Source organism: Pagrus pagrus (assembly GCF_965226575.1).
Source record: "Pagrus pagrus genome assembly, chromosome: 14".
In the NCBI taxonomy this organism is placed as follows: Eukaryota; Metazoa; Chordata; class Actinopteri; order Spariformes; family Sparidae; genus Pagrus; species Pagrus pagrus.
The window spans coordinates 22036378-22059074 of record NC_140198.1 but is presented as its reverse complement, the minus strand read 5'-3'; the positions used below and the strand labels follow the sequence as shown (position 1 = coordinate 22059074).

The 22697-nt window shown below is 40.9% G+C and overlaps 1 protein-coding gene across 15 annotated transcripts in view; it reads left to right on the top strand.

Annotated features, from left to right (window-relative positions):
- Positions 1–22697, top strand: part of nbeaa (neurobeachin a) — a 108245-nt gene that overhangs the window by 50638 nt on the left and 34910 nt on the right. For all 15 annotated transcript variants that reach the window (XM_084374278.1, XM_084374287.1, XM_084374282.1 and 12 more), the window contains exons 9-21: positions 3063–3260; positions 4252–4385; positions 5024–5132; positions 6599–6751; positions 9035–9203; positions 15686–15765; positions 16028–16090; positions 16437–16534; positions 18239–18331; positions 21025–21133; positions 21249–21330; positions 21575–21698; positions 21829–22021. In XM_084374278.1, coding sequence (XP_084230404.1) covers positions 3063–3260; positions 4252–4385; positions 5024–5132; positions 6599–6751; positions 9035–9203; positions 15686–15765; positions 16028–16090; positions 16437–16534; positions 18239–18331; positions 21025–21133; positions 21249–21330; positions 21575–21698; positions 21829–22021 — 1605 coding nt within the window. The remainder of the gene's footprint in view (positions 1–3062; positions 3261–4251; positions 4386–5023; positions 5133–6598; positions 6752–9034; positions 9204–15685; positions 15766–16027; positions 16091–16436; positions 16535–18238; positions 18332–21024; positions 21134–21248; positions 21331–21574; positions 21699–21828; positions 22022–22697) is intronic.

The window sequence follows — 22697 nt, the reverse complement described above, 5'->3', positions numbered from 1 at the left end:
TGTAAATACTAAAATTCTGAGTTTCATTTAAAATGACATTTTGCCCCTTTAAGAGAATTATATTCCTTATAAACAGATTTGTTTTAAAGCCCCCTGAGGCAACGTGATTTGTGATTTGTGATTTTGGGGCAAAAAAAATAAAACTGACTTGACTTGACTTTTGTTGGGCTCAGTAATTGGTACACAATGATGTATGTCACTGAATTAACACCAAATATTGACGTTGTAAAAGCAGATTTTCTCTTTGTTTAACACTCTATGTCGATCTACGAGTGAGAACTGAAGGTGACTTGACAGAGGTACAGTATGCGCCCTACTGAGTGCCATTCTAGTTAAGTATTTATTTATCTAATAACTAAGCCAAAATAAGTTTTACAACATTTTAGTTGTATGCTGGAGAACTCATTCTGGAGGACTGCAAACTGTGTGGAGATGCAGGGAGGCACAGATATGTGTGTGTGTGTGTGTGTGTGTGTGTTATCACTGCAGGCCAGTGTCGTATCTGCAGCTGTCAGGAGTGACTTGTCGCTTTCATTCCTGTGTTTGTGTGTGTGTGTAACCAGGTAAGGGGCACACAAGTGTTTAAGTCTTTACATATGTAAGAATTTGCTCTCTCCTCAGTTCTTGCGTGATTCTCCCGCTGCCTGTCCGACGCCTCCGTGCATCCCTTAATACTTTAGAGAGTCAGCAAAGCTCTTTTACACCTTCAGCTACATGCTTCCAGCGTTTTGCACAGCAACATAAATACATATGCGCGAGTAGACACACGCACGCACTTCATAAAAGCACCACAATAAATGGGCTTACACCGCATAAAATGTGCATCTTAATAAGCGTATTAATTTCACATTCAGGCTATTCAGTATTTTTTCCGTGCAGAGGGCCCACTAACCTTCAAAATAAACCAGAGAGCAATTTACTTGTGTTTGTGATTGATTATCCTTGCACATGGATGCAGTATTCTAGGCTACTTTTAATTTATAAGCTGTTAAATATATAAGCTTTTTAACACTGGATCATCAGCTTTTGTATTTCACTAAACTATAAATGCTAGTAAACTATTAAAGTATAAACATGGGCAGGCTGTCATACTGTGTAATGACCATTATTTTCTGCTGGAAATAATGTTTTGCAAGCAAGCATGTGTGAGGAAATATGTGTGGATAGTGTGCCTCACATTCAGATAATATACAAGCAAGCTTTTTGTATCACAACTGATTTAAAAGGGAGGAGAAAGTTAAGACTAACACAGCGCTAGGAAACCACAGACTTGTGTTCAGCCCCTGGATGGAGATAAGGATGTTACACTGTGGAGGGGCCGTTTTCTTCAGACGCCTCCGTTGTGTAGTGCGCGCTTAACTTCACGGTGGAATTTTCTGCTGCATAGTTAAAACTGCTCAGGGCACATTTTCTACATCAGACATCAGATGAAAGGTTTAGAACAAGTCGGGCCTGCAGGTCTGTGAGCGGCCCGGGGCTTTCCTGTGCAGTCAGGCTGAGCGAGGCACCTGGGGACCCAGCCGCTCGAAGGCGAGAGCGGCCCTTGCCTGGTGCTCCTGCAAAAGGTGGCAGAGCATCCTGCTGGCCTTTCATCTGTGGGGCTTCATGAGTGTATCAACACAGCTGCAGGATATATGGACTCGCAGACCTGTGCAGACAGACAGATATAGACATTAGATGCAGACACACACACACACACACACACACACACACACACAAAGTGCAGCCTCCTACAATCTGCATTGACAAAACAGATTCATTTTTTCCTTAAGGTAGCAGAGAAGACTGTAATTGTCTGTTGAAACATGCCGAAGAATTATTCACAGTTCTTCCATCACAAATGTGTCAGATTTAAGGCAACATATCAATATTATTTCATGATATGAGACTCTGTTTGGATTTTGGAAATTGTTTTATCATGATATGGCATAAGTGTTGTCTTTTCCTGGTTTTAAAGGCTGCATTACAGTAAAATTTTGACACAAAGAGTTTCAATTTTACTGCGAACGAGTATCAGTCCCAAATATTTGTTTTCAGTCTCCTTGATTTCTAATAATCGGTGTTGGTATCAGCCCCGAAAGAGCCAAATCAGTCGACCCCAATATCCTCATTGCTGATGATTATTTGTCAAAAATCTTGTAAAAGCACCAATTGTCATCTGTACAATAGTGCCCAGTCCTAGTATTTATGAAGTGCTATTGAAGAGGTTTTAAAATATCGACATATATGATGTATCGGTTGGCCAATATTTTCTTGATGAGAAATGAGCCTATCACAGATAAATAGATCATGTTGTCCAAATATTCTTTTAAACTGTATAACTAATACCATGCCTCTGTTACATACTGTAAGTGTTTAATAACCACATTTGAGGGATAAGTGCAAAAGAATTGTGTTTATTGGTTGATCTATCAATATCAGGATTTCTTACTCCCTAATATCTTTATCCGCATCAGCTTTAAAAATTGGTCGGGCTCTACCTTAAATATCACAATAATTTTTACTGTAGTGCCAGCACCACACAGCCTTAGTCAGTATGTATTTTGGCATTACTGTTTTTTGAACGGTAATTTCCTCTCAAGGATAAAAAATTATAAGAAAAAGTTTTGATTTTCAAGGTAAAAGCTTAGCGGTGCATGGAAAAGGTTAAAGTTGTTGTTATGTGCATGACAAATACAAAATAATACGCAGAAATTGAACAACATAAATTTGTATGACTGTGTTCGTACTCTTTTGTGTGTTTTTCGTTGGTGTACGACAAAGAGAGAAGATAATTTTGGAGCCCTGAGTGCCTTTCTCCCACACATCCGCTCCCCGGCTCCATCTCTTATTCTGGGCTAATTGAATTAGTGCCCGGGTTAGCACTGTGTTCATTAAGCTAATGCTGAGTTGTTTACACACGGCTCATGCCGCAATTAAGCAGACTCCATTTTGGGTGTTGAGCTTGTACACGCAGACACACACTCACATTTTCTCAGTCACTTGTCTCGCTGATTCAGCGTGTTTCTCACGCGACCTTTGGTGTCTTCTTCTTCTCTCTTTCTCTCTCTCTCTATCTCCAGAGCACGTTCAAGTTCAAGTCAGAGAGCGACATCCATCTGGCCGAGCACCACAAGCAGGTGTTGTACGATGGCAAGCTGGCCAGCTCCATCTCCTTCACCTACAACGCCAAGGCGACGGATGCCCAGCTCTGCCTGGAGTCATCGCCCAGGGAAAACCCCTCCATCTTCGTCCACTCGCCACACGCACTTATGCTACAGGTCAGTGTGGTCGGATTCGTCAGAGCGGCTCTTCATCACTTCCAGACCTCTGAATCACTGCCACATCTCCTGATTAGTTCAGCAACTCATGTATGAATGATTGAAGCGAAATGAAAGGGCAGTTCAGCCTCATAATCAGGCTAGTTCATCACCCGGTGTCTCACAAACACCTCAGTTGCATTTGGGGAAAAATATAACTCGGTGTGGGGTTTACCTCAGGATAAGGATAGGTTAAAAAAAAAAAAAGAATACCAATGTCGCACAGTTCACAGTTTTGTATTTTTGGTGGGACTCAGCTGTTTATTAGTCTTTTTGAGGAAATTTTTTTGTACTGCAAATTATCTTTCCAAGTGTCCTCCATTCAAGGATGGTAAGACTGTGCTCTGCTAATGATTGTTCTTCTTTGTATTTCTTCATAAAATGTACTTCTTTGCCTATTGTGAGAACAATGCAGCAGCAATTCAGGCAGCAATTACATTACAAAGGCAGCGAGTGAATCAAATTGGATTAGTCATACAGTTATTTTAGTTATTTTAGTTTTTATGAGTTTAGTCATTCATGACAGTATTAGGAAGCTTACACAGGTGCCATTTAAAGAGTTATAGAAATTAAGATTTGGCATTATATAATAATTGTTATTTTAAGATTATATAATTGTATTTTTTTCTCTCTGAAATCTGAATCAAGCAGTCGTGAAAATATCTTGTTTTTACCAATCAGTTACAAATCAGTAAGCTAATGAATAGTTGACAATTAACAGCAAAGAACAACATGTACATCCAATCTGAAATAAAGGGCTCAGTTGTATTTCTGACAAATGTGTTTTTTAGCTTCTATTCAAAAATGTGGTAATGTTGTATTTGAGACCAACAGTAATCTGCATATAAGAGCTGTTAATATACTAATGGCAGTGAGTGTGTGTGATTATATCTCTGCCTGTGTGTATGTACAGCAGAGTTTGTGTCTCTAACTGTCCATTTCCATCCCACAGGATGTAAAGGCCATCGTTACTCACTCCATCCACAGCGCCATACACTCTATAGGAGGCATCCAGGTCCTGTTCCCTCTCTTCGCTCAGCTGGACTACAAACAGCTCAATGACAGCAGCGTGGACACCACAGTCTGGTGAGCAGTCCACAAAGATAAATCCACAGGCTAATGCAGTTTCAGTGATTTCTCATGCAGCGAATGGGCTCCGACATAAAAAGAATTGTGTGTTTTGTTTTGTTTTTAATATGCACTATTTACTGCAGCTGATCTTCGCATGGACCCTGAAACAAGGGGGGGGGGAGTGACAAAAAGAGACTTTAAGGGACATTAGATAAAGATGAATGTTATATGTGTGAAAATAATCTTCAAACTTAAAGACCAACCTGAGATAATAATGCTGCAGGCTAGAAATAACTGATTATAGAGAGCAGGGTGTGTAAGTGTGAAGGAGGAAGAGTTATGTGGTTGTCCCCGGAGCGATGAGCAGCTTTGTAGAGCGTCTGCGTTCTTCTCTCCCTAAGATTGTCCTGATACCACCTCCATCACATGAGCCCTAATGCAGTTACATTTCAGGCAGCATCTCCACATCGTGTTAGCTGAAGTCAAGACTATTTGGAAGAGAATGATAACAAACAAAAATACACCTGTTTAGTAAAGATAAATGACAGAGACGGTGAAGCAAACCATGAGCAGATTTAGTGAATATCTAGAAATTCATCAAAGATTTCCACGCAGCGTTACTGCAACATGTGTGTACGATGTGTGTGTTGCAGTGCGACTCTGCTGGCGTTCCTGGTGGAGCTGTTGAAGAGCTCAGTGGCCATGCAGGAGCAGATGCTGGGAGGAAAAGGCTTCCTGGTGATTGGATATCTGCTGGAGAAGGTCAGTAAAAAGCCTCGACAGATACGAGCTTGTGTTTACATATTCATGCACATGTTGTTGTTGGGTGAATCAGAAGAATAGCCTTGATTTTGTACCATGACCTCCACTGAGGTTCTCAAGGCTTTCAAGGCCTTCACTTTTCAGGTGTTTATTTAACTACACACCTATTTTATGCCTCTGTGAAGATGATAGCTGTGGCCAGAGGCATTATGCTTTCAGGTTGCCCATCCATCTGTCCGTCCGTGCACGATATTTCTTCATATTTGTCACAAACATCCATTTGGACTCAAGGACCGGCTGATTAGAATTCAAAGGCCAAAGGTCACTGTGACCTTAACTTCTGCCCCCTTCTCTTGAAGACTACAGTATATCTCAGTAATGCATTAAAGGATTTTCTTCTAATCTGGGACAAAATGATTGGTGATATTGGGCTACAGGTGATTGTTGTTGCAGCGTGTGAAGAGGCTCTGTGTCAGTTCTCTGTACTCCCCTGAAAAAACTGTCTCTACGTGAAGACGACGTGTTTCTCACTGGAAGTAATTTACTGGAATTGATTTCACTGAGGACTACATTAACATTTTCTTAAATTCCTTCGCTGCATAGGCTTTGTTATATGTGTATATGTATATGTGATTGTATATCTAGACAGACATGGATGTAAACTGCAACATGAGTGGTGCACGGAGACATAAACTCACAAGGGTGTAAATCTTGTTATATTGTGCATTATGTTTTAATAGCCATCAGACTTATGTCTATCTGCTGTACACTCAGTCGCCAATTTATTGGCTACAACTAATGTAGTCTAATACAACAGTCCTGCAATAAAACATTTCATGCTGGTGTTGACCCAACATGATAATTCAGATCATGATCATTTGTGCGTCTGTTGAACTGTATTTCCTCAAACAGACAGGTGCTTCCATTATTTTGTCCACCCTATTCATACGAGGAAAGGGGATATAAGAAAAACAAATCACAGCACGGCACAAACTGCAGCCTCCAAAGTAATCATACAGTGGAATCAACACCTCTGTGAAACAACAACACGGACGTTTATTAATTTTGTATTTCTTCCGAAGCTGCCGCTGGAGCAGCATGCCACAAATGTGCGGAAAGGTTATGTGAAAGATGGAGAAAGAGATCTAAGGAAGTGCGTCACACACCTAGCTGCTGGTGTCAATCAATGACTTGAGCACCTGTTCACAAAGGCACCTCAGATTGTGCAACACAACACATACTGCAGCAGAATATTTGTAGATCCTAATGAAACTAAACTCATTGCACTCTCGTGTCCTCTGCACCGGCAAAATGTCAAACAGTAACTATGGCAACTAAGCATCTTGTGTAATGTATGGATGCAGGTATCATTTGTAACAGGTTGATGGAGCTAAGTCAACACAGGGGTTTGCATGAACATTCAGTCTGTTTAAATCACCGCTTACATTTTCTTTTCTTTTGTCCAGTCGTCACGTGTCCACATCACCAGAGCGGTACTTGAACAGTTCCTGTCTTTTGCGAAGTATCTGGATGGTTTACCTCATGGAGCGCCACTCCTGAAACAGCTCTGTGACCATGTCCTCTTCAACGCTGCCATCTGGATACACACCCCTGCCAAGGTCTGTTTATCTGTGTGTATCTACTGTGTATATGTGTGTGTGTGTGTGTGTGTTTTCATGACCTTGCTGCAAAAAAACAGAGGATGATGGTCTGAGTAAGAGAATTAATGGGCTGATAGACTCCCAAACAGGTATGACAGAAAGAGGAAATAGCAAAAGAAAGGAAAAGAAAAGAAAGATTTTTCCCCGAATGCAGTTTGGACAAGCACGCAACATATAACAAAGAGGAAGGATGGACTGACATCTTCATGGCTGTTGCCCTTTACAATAACATCACAAAGGAGGTTGCAAGACGCAGAGGTAGGAGCTGGCACATCACGCAGGGAAAAGACAGAACATGCAAGCAAAGGAAACAGAGAGAAAAAGTGACATTTGAAAAGACCTGAGGGCTGGAGAGAGATGTGTAGTCCTTCTTCCTCTTACTCTGAACTAGATGTGAGTCTTCCTGGCGTTCCCGCAGGGCCAGTCAGCTCCAGCCTCCATTATTTTCAGAACTTCCTGACTCCCTGTCTTCTCCCCTCTGACCCTGAGATGTGATTGGCTCTTGGGTGTAGCAGCACCGCTTTTCAGGGCATGCTGGAGTTAAGATGTAAGAAATGCAGGTGAGCCGTTGCTGCTGCTGAGGAGAAAGTCAGAATCCAACACTGCATGAACATATCAACCTTAGCTGACTTGTGAAACAGTTCAAAGTGGCTCCATTATTCGATTTTTAACTGTAGTTGAGTGCCAATACAGAAAATTACAATAATTTAGCTTCACACATTCAGTAGGGCCATGATGAGAAAAGGAGAGGCATAATAGATATACTGAGCAGCAACAAAAAGTGTTTTAATCCTTTAATCTTACGTTCACTCTGCCATTCTGTCTCCCACTGAGCTTTATTATTTTCCACTTCTCAGGGTATTATTATCACCTTCATTATTGGCAAGAATAGCCTTGGTCACATTCAGGACTTAATGAAACACTTGAAGAAATCACATCCGAATCTCATCTCCCATCTCTCGTAACGTCTCCCTCATGAATTCTCACTCAAAATAACGAGCCTGTTTTCTTTACGAAGCACATAAACATGATCCTAGTCTACTGTTACAGCAGTAATCCTCCACTATTTTTAAAAATATCCTAATTTCATGTGGTAAATACCTTCTTCTGTTTGGATATTCAGAACTAGGCCTTTTTCTGAAAGTAGCATTTTCCTATTAAGACATATGAGATATGAGGATATTAATCGAGTTTTAGCAGAATCTTTGATACAGTGCACTCAGAATATGCTTCTCAGTTGGGGTTTTTATCCCGGTTTGCAACACATGGTGTTCTCGTGGGTGCCTTCTACAAACCAACTAGCCAACAGGTTGCAAAGCTGGGGTAGAGATGCATGCCAAAAAGAACAACAATATGAAAGACTTAGATATGAACAGTTTGGATTTTAACAAATATCCCAATGCCGACCTTTTTACTAAGGGGGTTGAAGGAAATTAAGAGGGACACTGACATCAGTGGCTGACGTGTTTGTAAAATCTTATTTTGATCTGGCTCCAGCTGTGCGATTTTGCCATATTTTGATGTAATAAACAACATTTTAGGGCATGTTAAAGGGTAACTCCATTAAATTATACAAATCGTTGTGCCACAATCAAGGAACTTCAGACTTGCCTCGAGCTGAAACCTGTTTTAAATCACATCAGATAAACACATGAGCTCAATGTGTGAAACAAAATGTAATAAAAACCATTTCAGTCAGCTGAGTGCGCTCTCCATTCTCGATGATGAGCTATGTTGCGGTACACTCAGACCGTGGCGGCACTCAGCTAATTTCATCTGCTTAAACAGAGCTACCTCGTTAAGACTGGTCCTTGGCGTCATGGTCACTGTAATGAGCTCCGAGATTTGTGAGCAGCCGCTGCAGCAGACTTGAATCTTTGTACCAACGATGGCAAGGATCCGTTAGAGGAATATTAAGAGAGGGAACAAGACGGGCACAGCAGGAGGCAGGGAAGGAGGGAAGAAGGAAATGAGCAATTGGAGAGCGCCCTGTTTAAATGTCAGGGCTGCGTAAGAAGCTCCTCAGATGCTTGACGGCTTCAGGCAAAGACAGATAAAAAAATAACACAAGGCAGAAAAAACATTGGTGCTTTTGCTGGAGGGAAGTTTCCTATTATTCCCCTGTGGCTGACACACAGATGACTCGTTTCTCGCCAGAAAGTGTGTGACAGCTTGTATTTGTCCGTCAACCTTTGTGTATGTGTTTATACCTACTGTATTATTGGATATGTGTGTATACAGGTCCAGCTGTCCCTCTACACCTACCTGTCATCGGAGTTCATTGGCACCGCGACCATCTACACCACCATCCGCCGTGTGGGTACCGTCCTGCAGCTGATGCACACCCTGAAGTACTACTACTGGGCAATCAACCCGCTGGAGTGCAGCGGAATCACCCCCAAAGGTCTTGGTACGTTCACATGTGCACACAATTTGCACACAAAAGGCACGGTCGCTGTAAGAGGAGAGAACAAAAGATAAGGAACAGGAACAAGAACAATGACAGTCCCTTCCACACTCCTAATGAACCCCACTAGAGAGTTAAAGACACTATTCCTGACCTTGTTTATACTTTATATTACATACATATATAGGACTATAGTCTGTCTGCACAGTACTTGACATTCCCTCTCTACATTTCTGTCTCAAATTCTCCCTCTTTGTACGCTCCATCCCTTCTTTTTTCTTCATCTCTGTCTTTATTCGTGCTAAATGTGCTGTTATGGTTATCAAAATTGGAACCCAATGCAAGACACTAAGGCCGGCAGGAAGCAGAAACAAAGAATGAGCTTCAATAACGTAGAGCTGAAACCACAATAAATCAAAGGCAGGCAACAAAATTGACAAAAACAGGTTCGGGCAAATCAAAAAAACGAAAAAAAACACAAACTAGAATGAGGCTTGGGGAACACAGAAAACACAGGAGCAAAACAGACGGACTGTCACAAGTAAAGTTACGTGTGCGCTGGTTGTCTATGTAGAAAGCTGCAATGCATTGTGGTAGCTGAGTATTGTGTTTCGAGAGACGAGCTGCCACTGTTACCAGCTCCTCATTTGCATAAAGTTGAATTCTGGCTACTTTATGCAAATCAGGGGCGTCTATCTCAACACAATGACTCTGGAAACTCTGAAAACTATAAAAACAAATTGTTGTCAAGTTAAAATTAAGATAGATCCTGCAACTGCTTTACTCATTCTTGCCTAAAATGTTGCCAGACACACACTAGCTGCCCTGCTTTCATAATAAAAGAAAAAGTTTCCAAACAAGCTGCCACGTTGGTCCGGTTTGAAATCCTGGAGCATACGGCCCACAAGTGGCGTTCATCCAATTGGGTGCAGCCATTCAGTGTTTGCATGGTTGTCAGAGGGTGTAGCCTGTTTTGTCCAAGCGTGCAAATCTGGTAAGTGTTGTGTGCCCTTGAGGGAAAACTTATTGGACTAAATATAGAAGGTGAACAGGAAAAAAAGCAGGAAAAAGACAAAGGCAGGAAGTGTAAAGTAAAACGTGACACACAAGCATTTAACCTACAAAATAAAACAGGAAATTACTCAACATAAAAACCCAAACCATGACACATACTAAACATTCTGTGTGATGCAACATTTTTACAGCATCCTCAAGTTATTTTATTGCATGGCGTTATGCCATTCATCTACACACGTAATGGGGTAATGCAGTATGTATTTACATTATCCGTCCAGCCGCCTGTCCATCCATCCATCTTCTATGACTTTATTAGGTCACAGGCAGCAGAAGCCTGTCACATTATGGTCAATGGAAAATTGACCTACATTTATATGGTGCTACAGATTCACACTTCACACTTGTATTCATTCACTGATGGCAGATGCTGCCGTGCAAGGCGCCGACTTGTCAACCAAAGCGCCCCTTGATATTTCAATGCTCATCCATTCACACATACACTGACGTGTCAATAGAACAGCCATTGGGGGCCATCGTGCTGCCGCAGCCTCAAACCGCTGACCTTGGATCAGTAAATGACCGCCTCTTACTCCTGAGTCACAGCTGCCAGGCCTACCGCACAAAGACACAGTCAGTGTCACATTTACACCTGTGAGCAATTTAAGGTGTTGCCGGCTCAAACCCCTTCACACCTCTCTGATCTCAGAATTGAGGTGGCTGTGTCCCATTATTAACTTTCCGAAACTGACAATCCGACAATCATGCTGCCAAGTGTGGAGAGGTGAGAAAGCAAGCAGGGTTTGAACTTCTTTCTCGAGCTGGTTTTTTTCTCATTCATCACTCAACTATGCCTGGCCCTTTTTGTGTGTACAACTAAGTGCAGCTCTATGAATGCCTTTCACGAGAGATTGCTCGAAAAGTGCTCGCCATTATTCTCAGTATGGCCGTCTGGAAGCATGCCCCCCGCCCACTTAGAGAATAGTCTTCACCTGAGCTGAACTGAGTGTCTTTGGACTATGGATGGAAGGTTGTACTGTACATACAAACTCCCCCAAAAAGACCCACAGTAAGACTCTTTTATATGCAAAATGTTCATTTTTGCAGTTATTTTGCAGTCTAGTCTTCTGAAATGGGATTCCTGCGACGTTGTGTGTGATATCAGACCATACAAATAAACCTGGGCTGACTCAACTTGATACAAGGTTGCGTTAAATCAGCTGCTCTCTTGAGGGTAGCTGCTGTCTCTCCATTAGTGCGATTGATAGATACGGTTACTAGATAGGGGCCTCCATTGATTAAAACATAGAGCGAAGGAGGTTTGCATATTTTAATGAGATTTTTCTTGGCAACAGTCACACTACGCCATACTGTTAATATCTTTCTGCTAAATCTACATTATTTCCGAGTCTACACATTAATCATCACTCTGACGCACTTGTTAAAGACTTATTCCTTTTCCCCGATTGCTGTTAAAACAGCTGTTAAAAGTCTGACTCATGTGGAGCTCTGTCAGCTAACAAGTACATTTCATGCTTGTCATGAAGGCAGTTTATAGCCGCCTGAGAAACATGAGATAATAATGAATTATAATACTGTCCTTCCACAGCAGTATGAAATATAAGTCATGACAAAAGTAGATGACTTCCAACAGAAAATGGTAAACTGTGTTTGTTGTATTGTGTTTAATAACAGAAGGAACCTTTTCTTTGACAGCCATAACATTTTTCATTGTTTTGATGAACTTTGACACTTTCTATTACCAATTTTACACTTGATTTTTATTCAACCTTTATTCTGCAGGACCCCTAGTTAAATGCAGCAATTACTAATTGCTTTTAATTGTATGCAGTTGCCCAACGAGCAGTGATTACTTTGCAAAAAGATGAGCTTTTTAAGATGGGCTTAGAGGCTTAGCTCACAGCTGAAAACAACCGCATGAAAAACCCAAAGTAAACAACCAATGGGACTTGAATAGCTAACTGAAAGTGTAATTGCTTTGAATGGTTGTGCAGATTGGCAGAAACAGACACATGCGTGTGTTTGGAGGTGTGATTGGGTAACTTTCCCTTCCCTTGTTCATGAGGCATGCTGAGTTAATGTTTCTGTGTATTTGAGAGTGAATCAGACCTCTGCACAAAAAGAGAATGAATTATGCTTTCTTGTGGTAAAAAATGGTTTCTTTTTTAGAATAACAGTGTTGCCTGTGTAATTATTTTTTTTTCTGCTTTGAATTGAAATGTTTGCACATCCTTTTGTGCTTCCCGTGAGATACAGTATATTTGGAAACAAAACTACAAAAGCGCACCGCAGAGTGACAAATCAGATTTTTATATATTTTCTTTTTTTGTAATTCAGCCGAGAACAGAGAGGTCGGAGCAGGCCTTTCACTTTAATCAACCTCTTCTTAAGCCCGGGACCCTCCACCGAGGATGAGTATGCATCCCCGCGTTGCTGTGGCAACAGACAGATTTGATTGGCAGATCCAAGGGAGCCGTTGGAATTTCTAATCAAGTGTCTGTCTGGCTTCCTTTTCTGTTTGCCGATATTGCTGTTTGACTGCTGGGATTTAGCCCAATAAAGAAGCACTGATAACGGTAGCAATTAGCCTCAGACACGTACTAATGGCTGTTAAAAGCTGTGGTTTGGAAGTCTGCATATGTGTGTACTTGACTATACTATAAGAGTGTGATATGCATTGATGGAATTAATTAGCATAGCAATGGGCAGATGTTTTGAACATACGACGGGCTTTGTGGGCAGGAATTTATTTAATTGTACAGTTTAAAGTAATGAGGTTGAATCCAAGCAGCATCTTTTGTATGGGTGTGTTTTTACCCTGAACCTGCTTTGGACATGGTTAAAGATATAAAGTTCCTCTCTTAGTTTTCCTCAGATTTTACGCTTTCAGGGCGACACAAAGGGAGAACCTGATTTGTGCCTAATAACAACACCCCGAGCTCTTCGCACCAGTCAGGAATATTGCTTTTGAACCCAGCAGCTTAATTATAATTAGACCAAAACAGCGTCTAAATGGCTTCTATTGACTGAAACAAGAATGCGGCTTAAACAAATTAATGACATAAAAGTTCTGCCAGTTGTTAAAGCCTGTAAAACCTGACTGTAATATCATTTGATTGGTATCCAAAAGTAATTTTGAGCACAACAACAAATGAAAAAAAACTGCAGACATTTTTGAATCAGATAAACATGTGTGTAGTTGTTGCGAGGCTCTAAAAGTCAAAACATACTCACACACTAACAGACGCAGAATAAGTTCATTGAAATGAATTTCAATAAGTAAAAGATGATAATTGAAGCTGCCCCCTGAGAAGCAGTTCTGAAGAAAATCAGCTTTGTTCAAATCCTATTAATAAGATACCTGGTAGCACCTGGTGCATCCATGCTCTGGGTTGACAGAGAGCTGCTGCGTAACCATGATGGATGGTGAGTGTTGCCACTCCGCCGACATGTACCAGCTTGATGCGTAAGGATGATGGATCACAAGGGATCGCTACGGTGTCATGTTTTGGCTTCGTGCAGAGCAGGTGAACCGACTGAAACACGTACACACTCACATGATTGAAGGCCGGCAGAGCATGACAGATACGGAGGGAGAAGCCTTGTGTCTTCTTCCTTTCACACCCTCACTCTTTCATGTTTCTCTTAGGCCACTTCCGCTGGCTAAGCAGCTATGGGTCAGATATGGGTTAAGGTGCATTTCATTGAGCTCACAATAAACACTCCCTTTGTAGCTTGCATTAAATAAGGCTGAATCCAAACGTCCTGACACAGCAAAGTGTGCAGTGGCAAACGCACACAAGCCGGACATCATAAATGTTTATTGTTGCCTCATAAAAATTAAAAAACCTCTGTTGGGAATGTAGAGTGCTGATGAACACAGGTAGCCTGCAAGGTTTATTGTGTACTGACTGTTTTAGCAAGTTATAAAGAACGAATAGGAAAGTGAGGGAGAAAAATTCATGTTGAAAGGAGATTTCTAAAAGGTGGGACTTATATCATTCTTGCTTTGATTTGAATCTATTCATCTTTTGGACTATTTGGCCCCATATTCCATTAGTCAGTTATTTGGCGGCCGTTTGGAGTCGATTCATCACATCCCTAAGCTCCTAGTGTATCTGGCGAATACATAAAACACCTCAATAATGGATGAAATATATTTTACAAGAGTAAAAAAATGCAATGCCAACATCTGAGTTGTCAGTTTTCTTCATAAACAAGTGCTGCTACGCCATAGTTTAAGATGTAATGAGCATTTTGTTTAAGCTATATTTCAGAATGAACAAACACAGAATTTGAAAACAGACTTGTGGCTCTTAAAGGAGATCTGTTATGCCTTTTTTTTTATCCTTTCCTTCAGTGTGTTATATAACTTCTTGTGCATGTAAAAGATCATGAAGGTTAAAAAGGATCAAAGTCTGCACTAACAGAAGCTCCTCTCTCCCACAGAAAACACTGCTCCTGAAACGCATCGTCAGTAGTCCCGCCTTTAATTCTGTGACTTTGTGACATCACACCACGTCACCATGTCATACGTGTGAAACATTTACGCCTAGTGGCTAGTTTCTTGGCAATTGATTTAGCACAGCTGCTCTGTTGATATTAGCGGTGCTGGGTCGGGCATGTGTGAGCTGACCAATCAGGAGAGAGACTGGGTATTCTCAAAGAGCAGGAGCTAAAACAGAGCATCTCAGATACAAAGGGAATACAGTGCTGCAGCACTGGGCAGTAGGAGAAAACTGATGTGTCTTTTGTGCACTACAGCATGTAAACCTATTCTGGTAGTAACCCAAAATAAAATTATGAACCTGAAAATGACCATTATATGTCTCCTGTTTGAAGGCAATTGAGGTCTGTGGAAGTTATGAATCACAGAAAAATGGAGTTAAGTGCTCCAAGACGTCACATCGTTTAGAAAGAGGCAATGACTTCACATGAGAAATTGCTCGTGTTATGCGTCAGATGCTTCTGTGTTTTTAGCTTGATTATTTCTTCACAGCAAAGCAATCAAACCGACCGAGTGCCAGAGCTTTAAAGCAGATACAGTACAGTGGATTACAGCGCTTGTTTGGTTTGGATCATTCGGACCATCAATCAAATTTTTTGTAAATTGCCATGTCTTTGCTGTAATAAGTTGGATTAGTACAACTATAAAATATCCAGATTGACAAAATGTCTCTGGAGTTAATGACAGTGATTTACAGTTCTATCATAGAGAGTGTGTGTGTGTGTGTGTGTGTGTGTGTGTGTGTGTGTGTGTGTGTGTGTGTGTGTGTGTGTTTGTGTTAACATGTTTTTCTCTGCTCTCCAGGAAGCCTAATAAAAACCTGTTATCAGTAAGCAGTAGGGCTCACTCAGACTGAGCTGCAGACATATTTAGCTGATCATTATCGTGCATAAAAATGGATTTTTAACAGGAAATTATTCTTTTGTTTGTGTGTTTTGTTTAGACGGACCACGACCATCCCAGAAGGAGATCATCTCGCTCAGAGCCTTCATGCTTCTCTTCCTCAAACAGCTCATACTGAAGGTACAGGATCCCTGGCGCGTGTGGAGAATCACATTATAGATCAGCAGACTGAAAGAAGCACTGTGGCTTTTGTGTTTGTGTGTGCGCTCATATTGATTTCCCACGGTTACATTCGTGTGTCTGAGGTTGGCGCTGCTTCACGGTTAACAAGCATCAACAAAGAACAGGATTACTGAAGTCGTCTGAAGTTAATAAGATGTAAAAACAAACGAAGATCATGAGTGATTCAGTTAAAGGAGCATTTTGTGTGTTTCTTTCACAGGACCGGGGCGTTAAGGAGGACGAGCTGCAGAGTATCCTCAACTACCTATTGACCATGCACGAGGTAAATGCTTCCTACAGTGCGAGCGGTTAAGTGGAGCTGGTGGCAAAATGTGCGTTATGATTTGTGGGCTGGAGTTGGTCTACTTAAGCGAGCAAGAGTGTGAGTCAGCTTTGCCGCCGCAGCAGCATGAAAAACGGCGCAACAATGAACTGAACAGAATTTACTCTTCTGTAACAATTATATCTATTCTTGCTCTGAAATACCACCTGCTCCTCCGCAATCCCCTCCCCTCCCTCTCCACCCCTACACCTCTCTCTTTGTCCTCTTAACCTTCTGTTCTTCCATCCAAGCGGGCTTCTTCTCCCTCCTTCATTCACCTGTTGAACTTGCTTTCTTTTCTCTGCAGGATGAGAATATCCACGATGTGCTCCAGCTGTTGGTGGCTCTCATGTCTGAACACCCAGCATCCATGATCCCTGCGTTTGATCAGAGAAATGGAATAAGGTGAATGCTGCATACATACACACAGACGCACACATGAGAAGATATGATGCAAAAGCAGATCCGACACATATTATCTCACTTTATTAAATGTGATTTAAATCATTGTCTATCTGACCACAGTTTTTTTTTTTTTTGCTGTTTATGTATTTTTGTTACATTACCAGAACAAATATACACCCAGTTCAATATTAATTACAATATATAGAGACATTAACTACTGAATATTTATAAACAAAATAAGTTGAGCGACAAAAGCTTTTTTTAACAGCCATACCTGCACATTTCTTATCATTAAGGTATTTTAGAGATAGATTTAATGAAAGTGGGGAGAGGTTTAGATTTACTGATGTCAAATTTACTAAATGCATCTTGTACTCTCTTTTCTTTTTATAACCCTTTATTCACCAAAGTGTGCATACACATATAGACTATAAGAACATACTAATAAATACAAAAACATGAGGAACATAAGCAAAAGTCGGTTTGGATAAGTATCGGGTGAGTTTTACAGGATGAGTTTTGTTTGGATTAATTCTTTTTGTCCATGCACTCATTCACATGCTATACATACATATACGTATACATGTATATACAAACACACATGCACATACACACGTACGTATATACGTATACATTCATTTCTTTCCCTTTTTGTACCATTTCCCCTGCTCCTACTCTCTTTTTTTACTCTTTCAACTTTCATTGAAACTCAGAAAAATGAATAAGAAAGTTAAATATAAAATGGAAATGAAAAGTATAAATATTGAAAAGCCAAATTAGTAAAATAATCAAACCTAAAGAATAGATAAAGCAGTTACATTTCAAATGAATCAACTAAAAGAAGAACGGTGAAATAAAGTGAATTTATAAATGTAAATTGGGCTAAGGGTGAAAATAAGTGAAGCTTTAGATTGTTCTTCATGTTATTCCATGTTGCAGGTGCACAATGAGAAAAAGATTATTCTCCAAACTCAGTAAAAACAGCCGGCACATGAAACCAATCATCTGAGCAGCTTGATATACATTATACATTTTTTTACAGCCTCATCCGAGTACTTTACTTATTCAAAATACATACTGTGAATAGATGATGCCACCTCATTTTATTTATCTCACTTATTTATTTGTTTATTCATCTTGTTTTTAACTTTTCTTGTTTTCTTGTATTTTTATATTGCTGCTGATCTCTGAGAGCTACTGAAAGTTTGTTGTTTCAGTGAACTGTGGTCATTTTAGACTGCAAATTAATTTTTTAAACTGTATAATATCCTGCCTTCATTACACATCATTAACACAACAAAACTTTGTGGCATGATTTGTCTGATGAGAAATAAAAATCCTCAGTAAAACAATAAAATTGGTTTACTGTATGGTTTAGCCTTTGTTCAGTTAAAATACTGATGCTGTATACACAAAGGGTAATTTCAGCTTAGCAGTTTGTTTCTCAAAAATGGACTCCAACTGTGCTGCTTAGTCTCCAAGAGCACAACCACACATGGATGTTGCTGGTAAATGTTTTATTACTCAGAGAACTGTTGTGTCTTACCATTTTTTTTCCCTCTTTTGAAGAAAGACGCTGCAGTCAGCGCACACGTCTCTCGTTTTGAGCAGGCGTTTACTGAACTCCTTTTAACTTCCATGTTCGGTGTTTTAATCCCTTCATTGACGTGTAATCAGTTCGGCTGTGTGTTTGACATGTTACAGGGTGATCTGCAAGCTCCTGGCCTCAAAGAGCGAGAGTATCCGGGTCCAAGCCCTCAAAGTCCTGGGCTACTTCCTCAAGCACCTTGGCCACAAGTCAGTACCTCTTTGTCACTGTTTGTTCCTTTGTGTGGTGTCACGAGCTCAGTAAAAATGGTGACTCACTGAAATAGGGGGGCACTTAAAGAACTTAATCTTCTTATTCCATCACAAATAAAACTACTACAAATACTGCGTCAGGTCACACTACCCCGAGTGTGAGAAAACACTCTGCAGTAAAAACTGAAAAACTACAGCAGCCTCCAGTGAGCCTAGGAACGACTGTTTGTTTGTGTGCTCGCGAAGATAATGTTCTCATCATCAAGTCCAGGCGGAATAATCATTTCGACAGCGTGCACTGGCAGGGAGGTGGGACCTTGATGAGCAGCAATGAATGCTGGGGGATTTATTCGTCCCGTGTGACACCCACGCCTCTCGCAGCACGACATGAGAGCAGGCTGCCAAGCTGCACCTGAGCCCTCCACCTTCATACCTAACATCTGCTCAGTGTGGGGCTGCCTCTTTAGGTTTACACGTCACTACAATGCTTATGGAAATGTCATACGGATCCAAATTGTTATTGACTCACAACTGGTAAAATTCTGAAGGACATTTCAAGATATTTTCAGAATATTTTTTAAAAATGCTTAGATAAATCAAACATAACCTATTTTCATGTGATTTACTGATTATCTGATGACTGATCGGCTTAAAAACAGGATAAAAAATAAGGGTTTGTGCTATAATCTTGATTTCATAGCCACTGACTCTGTTTTATGTCATTATCGATCTCACAGATTAAAATGTCATGGTTTGGGTTCTTGGATCAGTTATTTCCTGTTTTATTTTGTAGTTCTCTCCTCATATGTCATGTTTTACTTTCCGCTTCCTTTCTTTGTGTTTCTTCCTGCCTCCCTCTGATTGCCCTGTTTGTTTCACCTGTGTCTTATTAGTCTGCCCTCTCTTGTGTATTTAAGTCAGTAAGTAACTCATGTCAGTCCAGCGCCTGCTCTGTTGGCATCTAACTTTATTCTTTTTTTTTATTCTTTTGTACTTATTTCTTGGATTTTCCCCTGCCTGCTTCCTCTGTTTTTGCTTCCCTTTCTCACCAGCTTTGTGTGAACATCTGTCTGTAACTTGCATTTTGGATTTTTGAGGATTTTGTGTTTGGACGTCAGCTCTGTTTTTGGAGCTTGCCTTTTGCTTTTACCAGCCAGTAAAAGCAAAAGTTGTTGACCCTGACAAATAAAGCCGATGAGAGTCAATGTCATGTCTAAAAAAGAGCTGTTTTAAGATGTTAACTCATAAAAAACTACTTGCAATTTTCTCTTGGTTGTTGAGATAATCGTAATGAATCATATTTCCTGCAGTATTTTTATTAGAATTGTTGCTTTGCATGTGTACACTATATGCATGTACAGTTTACATTTAGCCCCTTGTTCTCACATGCTGATTGAAAGCAGAATGAATCAGGGCATCACTTAGTGAACAGAACCAGCTGTTGTGGATGAGGTGCTATCGATACAACAGTCCACCTGTCACAGTAGCAGAATGGTGAGGACCAAAGTGCAGAGAGAGGGAGATTGAAGACAAAAGTGAGCTTTAATGAAGCTGGAAGTCCAATTACAAAAATATGAAATCCAAAAAATGAAATGCAAACAAGAAAGGCAGGCAAAGAAAAGTCCAAAAAGCAAAGGCAGGGAATCAAAACCCAGCAACAAAGCAACAACACAGGTGGGAACAAGTAGTACAGAGGACTGGGGGACAGGAAACACAGGGGCAAGACAGACCAACCAACAAAGAGAGAAAACACAAGCTTAAATACACAGGTGACGATTAACTGATGGAACACAGGTGAGGAGCAAAAAGAGCGGGAAAACAGAGGGGGGAAGTAGAAAGTGAGGATATAATTACCAAAAAAAAATGGGAGATACAAAATGACGAATGACAAAGACGCAAACGTGACACTTCCAACCTCCAACTGATGGAGGTCTTGAAGTTACTTCGACATCTGATTTAATGTATTTTAATCTCAGTCATTGTGACATCTTATTATGGGCAAGATTCGTATGCTTAATGCCTTAATTTCCATGTAAAATGTGCCTTCATGCTCTCAGTAATATATTTTCTGTTCGCCCTTTTTTATTTAATTTGTTCAAATAGACAAGTGGGTTTGTCCAAAACAATTCACACGCTCTGTAAAATGTAATTATACTGTATTAAAAGGAAGTAAAATTGACTGATTGACTAACTGACTGAAAAATTAATTAAAAACATGATGAGAGCTGAATTATTTGGTTAGAATTAAGATATTGTGCAAACTTTGCTGCTTTTCTCGTTTCCAATGACCTGCTTATACTCAGGAATATGCTTTGAGCATTATTCATGTAATTCAGTTAAAAAAAAATCACTCAAAAGTTAGTCAACCCTTATTTCTGAACCTCTCAACTTAAAAGCCTCTTAGAGACACAATTTTCGCCCACCGGCAAGGTTAATAGCCAATCTTAATCATTTGCAGCCGCATGAACGTTGCCCCAGCGACTCCTGCAGCGCTCCGTTAATGCCTCTTGTTAATTTCTCTTGTTGGTATTCGTCTCTTGTCCTCGCTGCTCCCGTCAAAGCTGACAGGGCCACATGGTGCCGCCTGCCAATATCGGATCATCGTCAGGCCGGTGACAATCAATGTCAGTTCCGACTGTCATAAATTCTCTCATGAGTGGCAATCTGTCTGTGTGTGTGTTTTCCTGCAGGAGGAAGGTGGAGATCATGCACACTCACAGCCTGTTCACACTGCTGGGGGAGAGGCTGATGATGCACACCAACACCGTCTCCATCACCACCTACAACACTCTGTATGAGGTGAGTAATTGTTTGGCGGTCTTCGTGAAGGGATGCCCTTTCTGTCTGTTTTGAGTTGTGATCGTCGGGGCATTTAATCAGCGGCCATTCATCTTCTGTCCGTCTGTCTGTGCAGATTCTGACGGAGCAGGTCTGCACTCAGGTGGTTCACAAGCCCCACCCTGAGCCCGACTCCACCGTCAAGATCCAGAATCCCAGTAAGAACAAAAAGAAACCGCTGCAGCTTGAATGATCTGTCTGTCGCTCTATGTTCTTTGGTCTGCCAATAATGCAGTGTTGTTTTAATGCGAGTAAACAAACAACAAAGCCTGTTTTCAGACGCCGACGCTGCTGCTGCCATCTCCCCCTTATTGATCTACCTCGCACTCTCCTGTCCCTCACATTTATCGCTCTCTCTCCCTCCTCTGCCCATCACTGATCTGTTTTTTTCCTCCCTTCCAGTGATTTTAAAGGTAGTGGCCACACTGCTGAAGAACTCTTCTCCCAGTGCCGAGCTGATGGAAGTCAGGAGACTCTTTCTTTCCGACATGATAAAACTCTTCAGTAACAGCCGCGAAAACCGGCGGTAAGAGCACCTAAATGACCACACTCTCATTTACTCGACTACACGTCATTTGCTTCTTACAATTGTGGTGTTTTAAAATCAAGCGCGTGCAGCAGCCCAACTCACATGCATGGTTTGTGTTGTGTACCAGCTGCCTGCTGCAGTGCTCTGTGTGGCAGGACTGGATGTTCTCCCTCGGATACATCAACCCCAAGAACCCAGAGGAGCAGAAAATCACCGAGATGGTGTACAACATCTTTAGGATCCTGCTCTACCATGCTATCAAATACGAATGGGGAGGGTGGAGGGTCTGGGTTGATACCCTGTCCATCGCACACTCCAAGGTGAGAGCGGGATACACACTTGTCTTAATCACATTGTTAATTAGTAGCTTGTGTACAGTATGTTGCACTTTACTGGTTTTAACTTTCTGTTTGGCGCTATGTTTCTCTCAGACTCCTGGATCAATTGACAATGAAAGATTATAATTCATCCCATCTTTCTGCACTTACAACAATCATACATGAAGAAATTCATTAATGAAGAGATACAAATACCAATTTTCCCATCAGAAGGAGCCTTAATAGACTAGATTGCCATGCAGCCATATTGAATTTTACATTTTTAAGGCCAGATTCTCGCATTTTTGCAATCAATCTCACTGTGAGAAGGGAAATTATGGATATCAGTAGATCTTGTCAAAGTAGAAGTAGACAGGGAAGGTAGGGAGGTAGGATTAACAATAACTGATGATCACAGATAAATTGATCATACACTGTAGCATTAGCGGGTAACGTCTGGTGTGGGGGTGGACTTTTACATGTAGTCTTATTTCATGAATTTGAGAACTGACTGATACAGGTTTGTTAAAGTTCACCCTAAAATAAAAAATACATATCTTCCCTCTCATCTGTAGTGCTATGTGTCCGTCTAGATTGTTTTGGTGTGAGTTGCTGAATTTTGAAGATATCTGCTGAAGAGATGTCTGCCTTCCCCCCGACTGTAATGGAGCTAGATGGC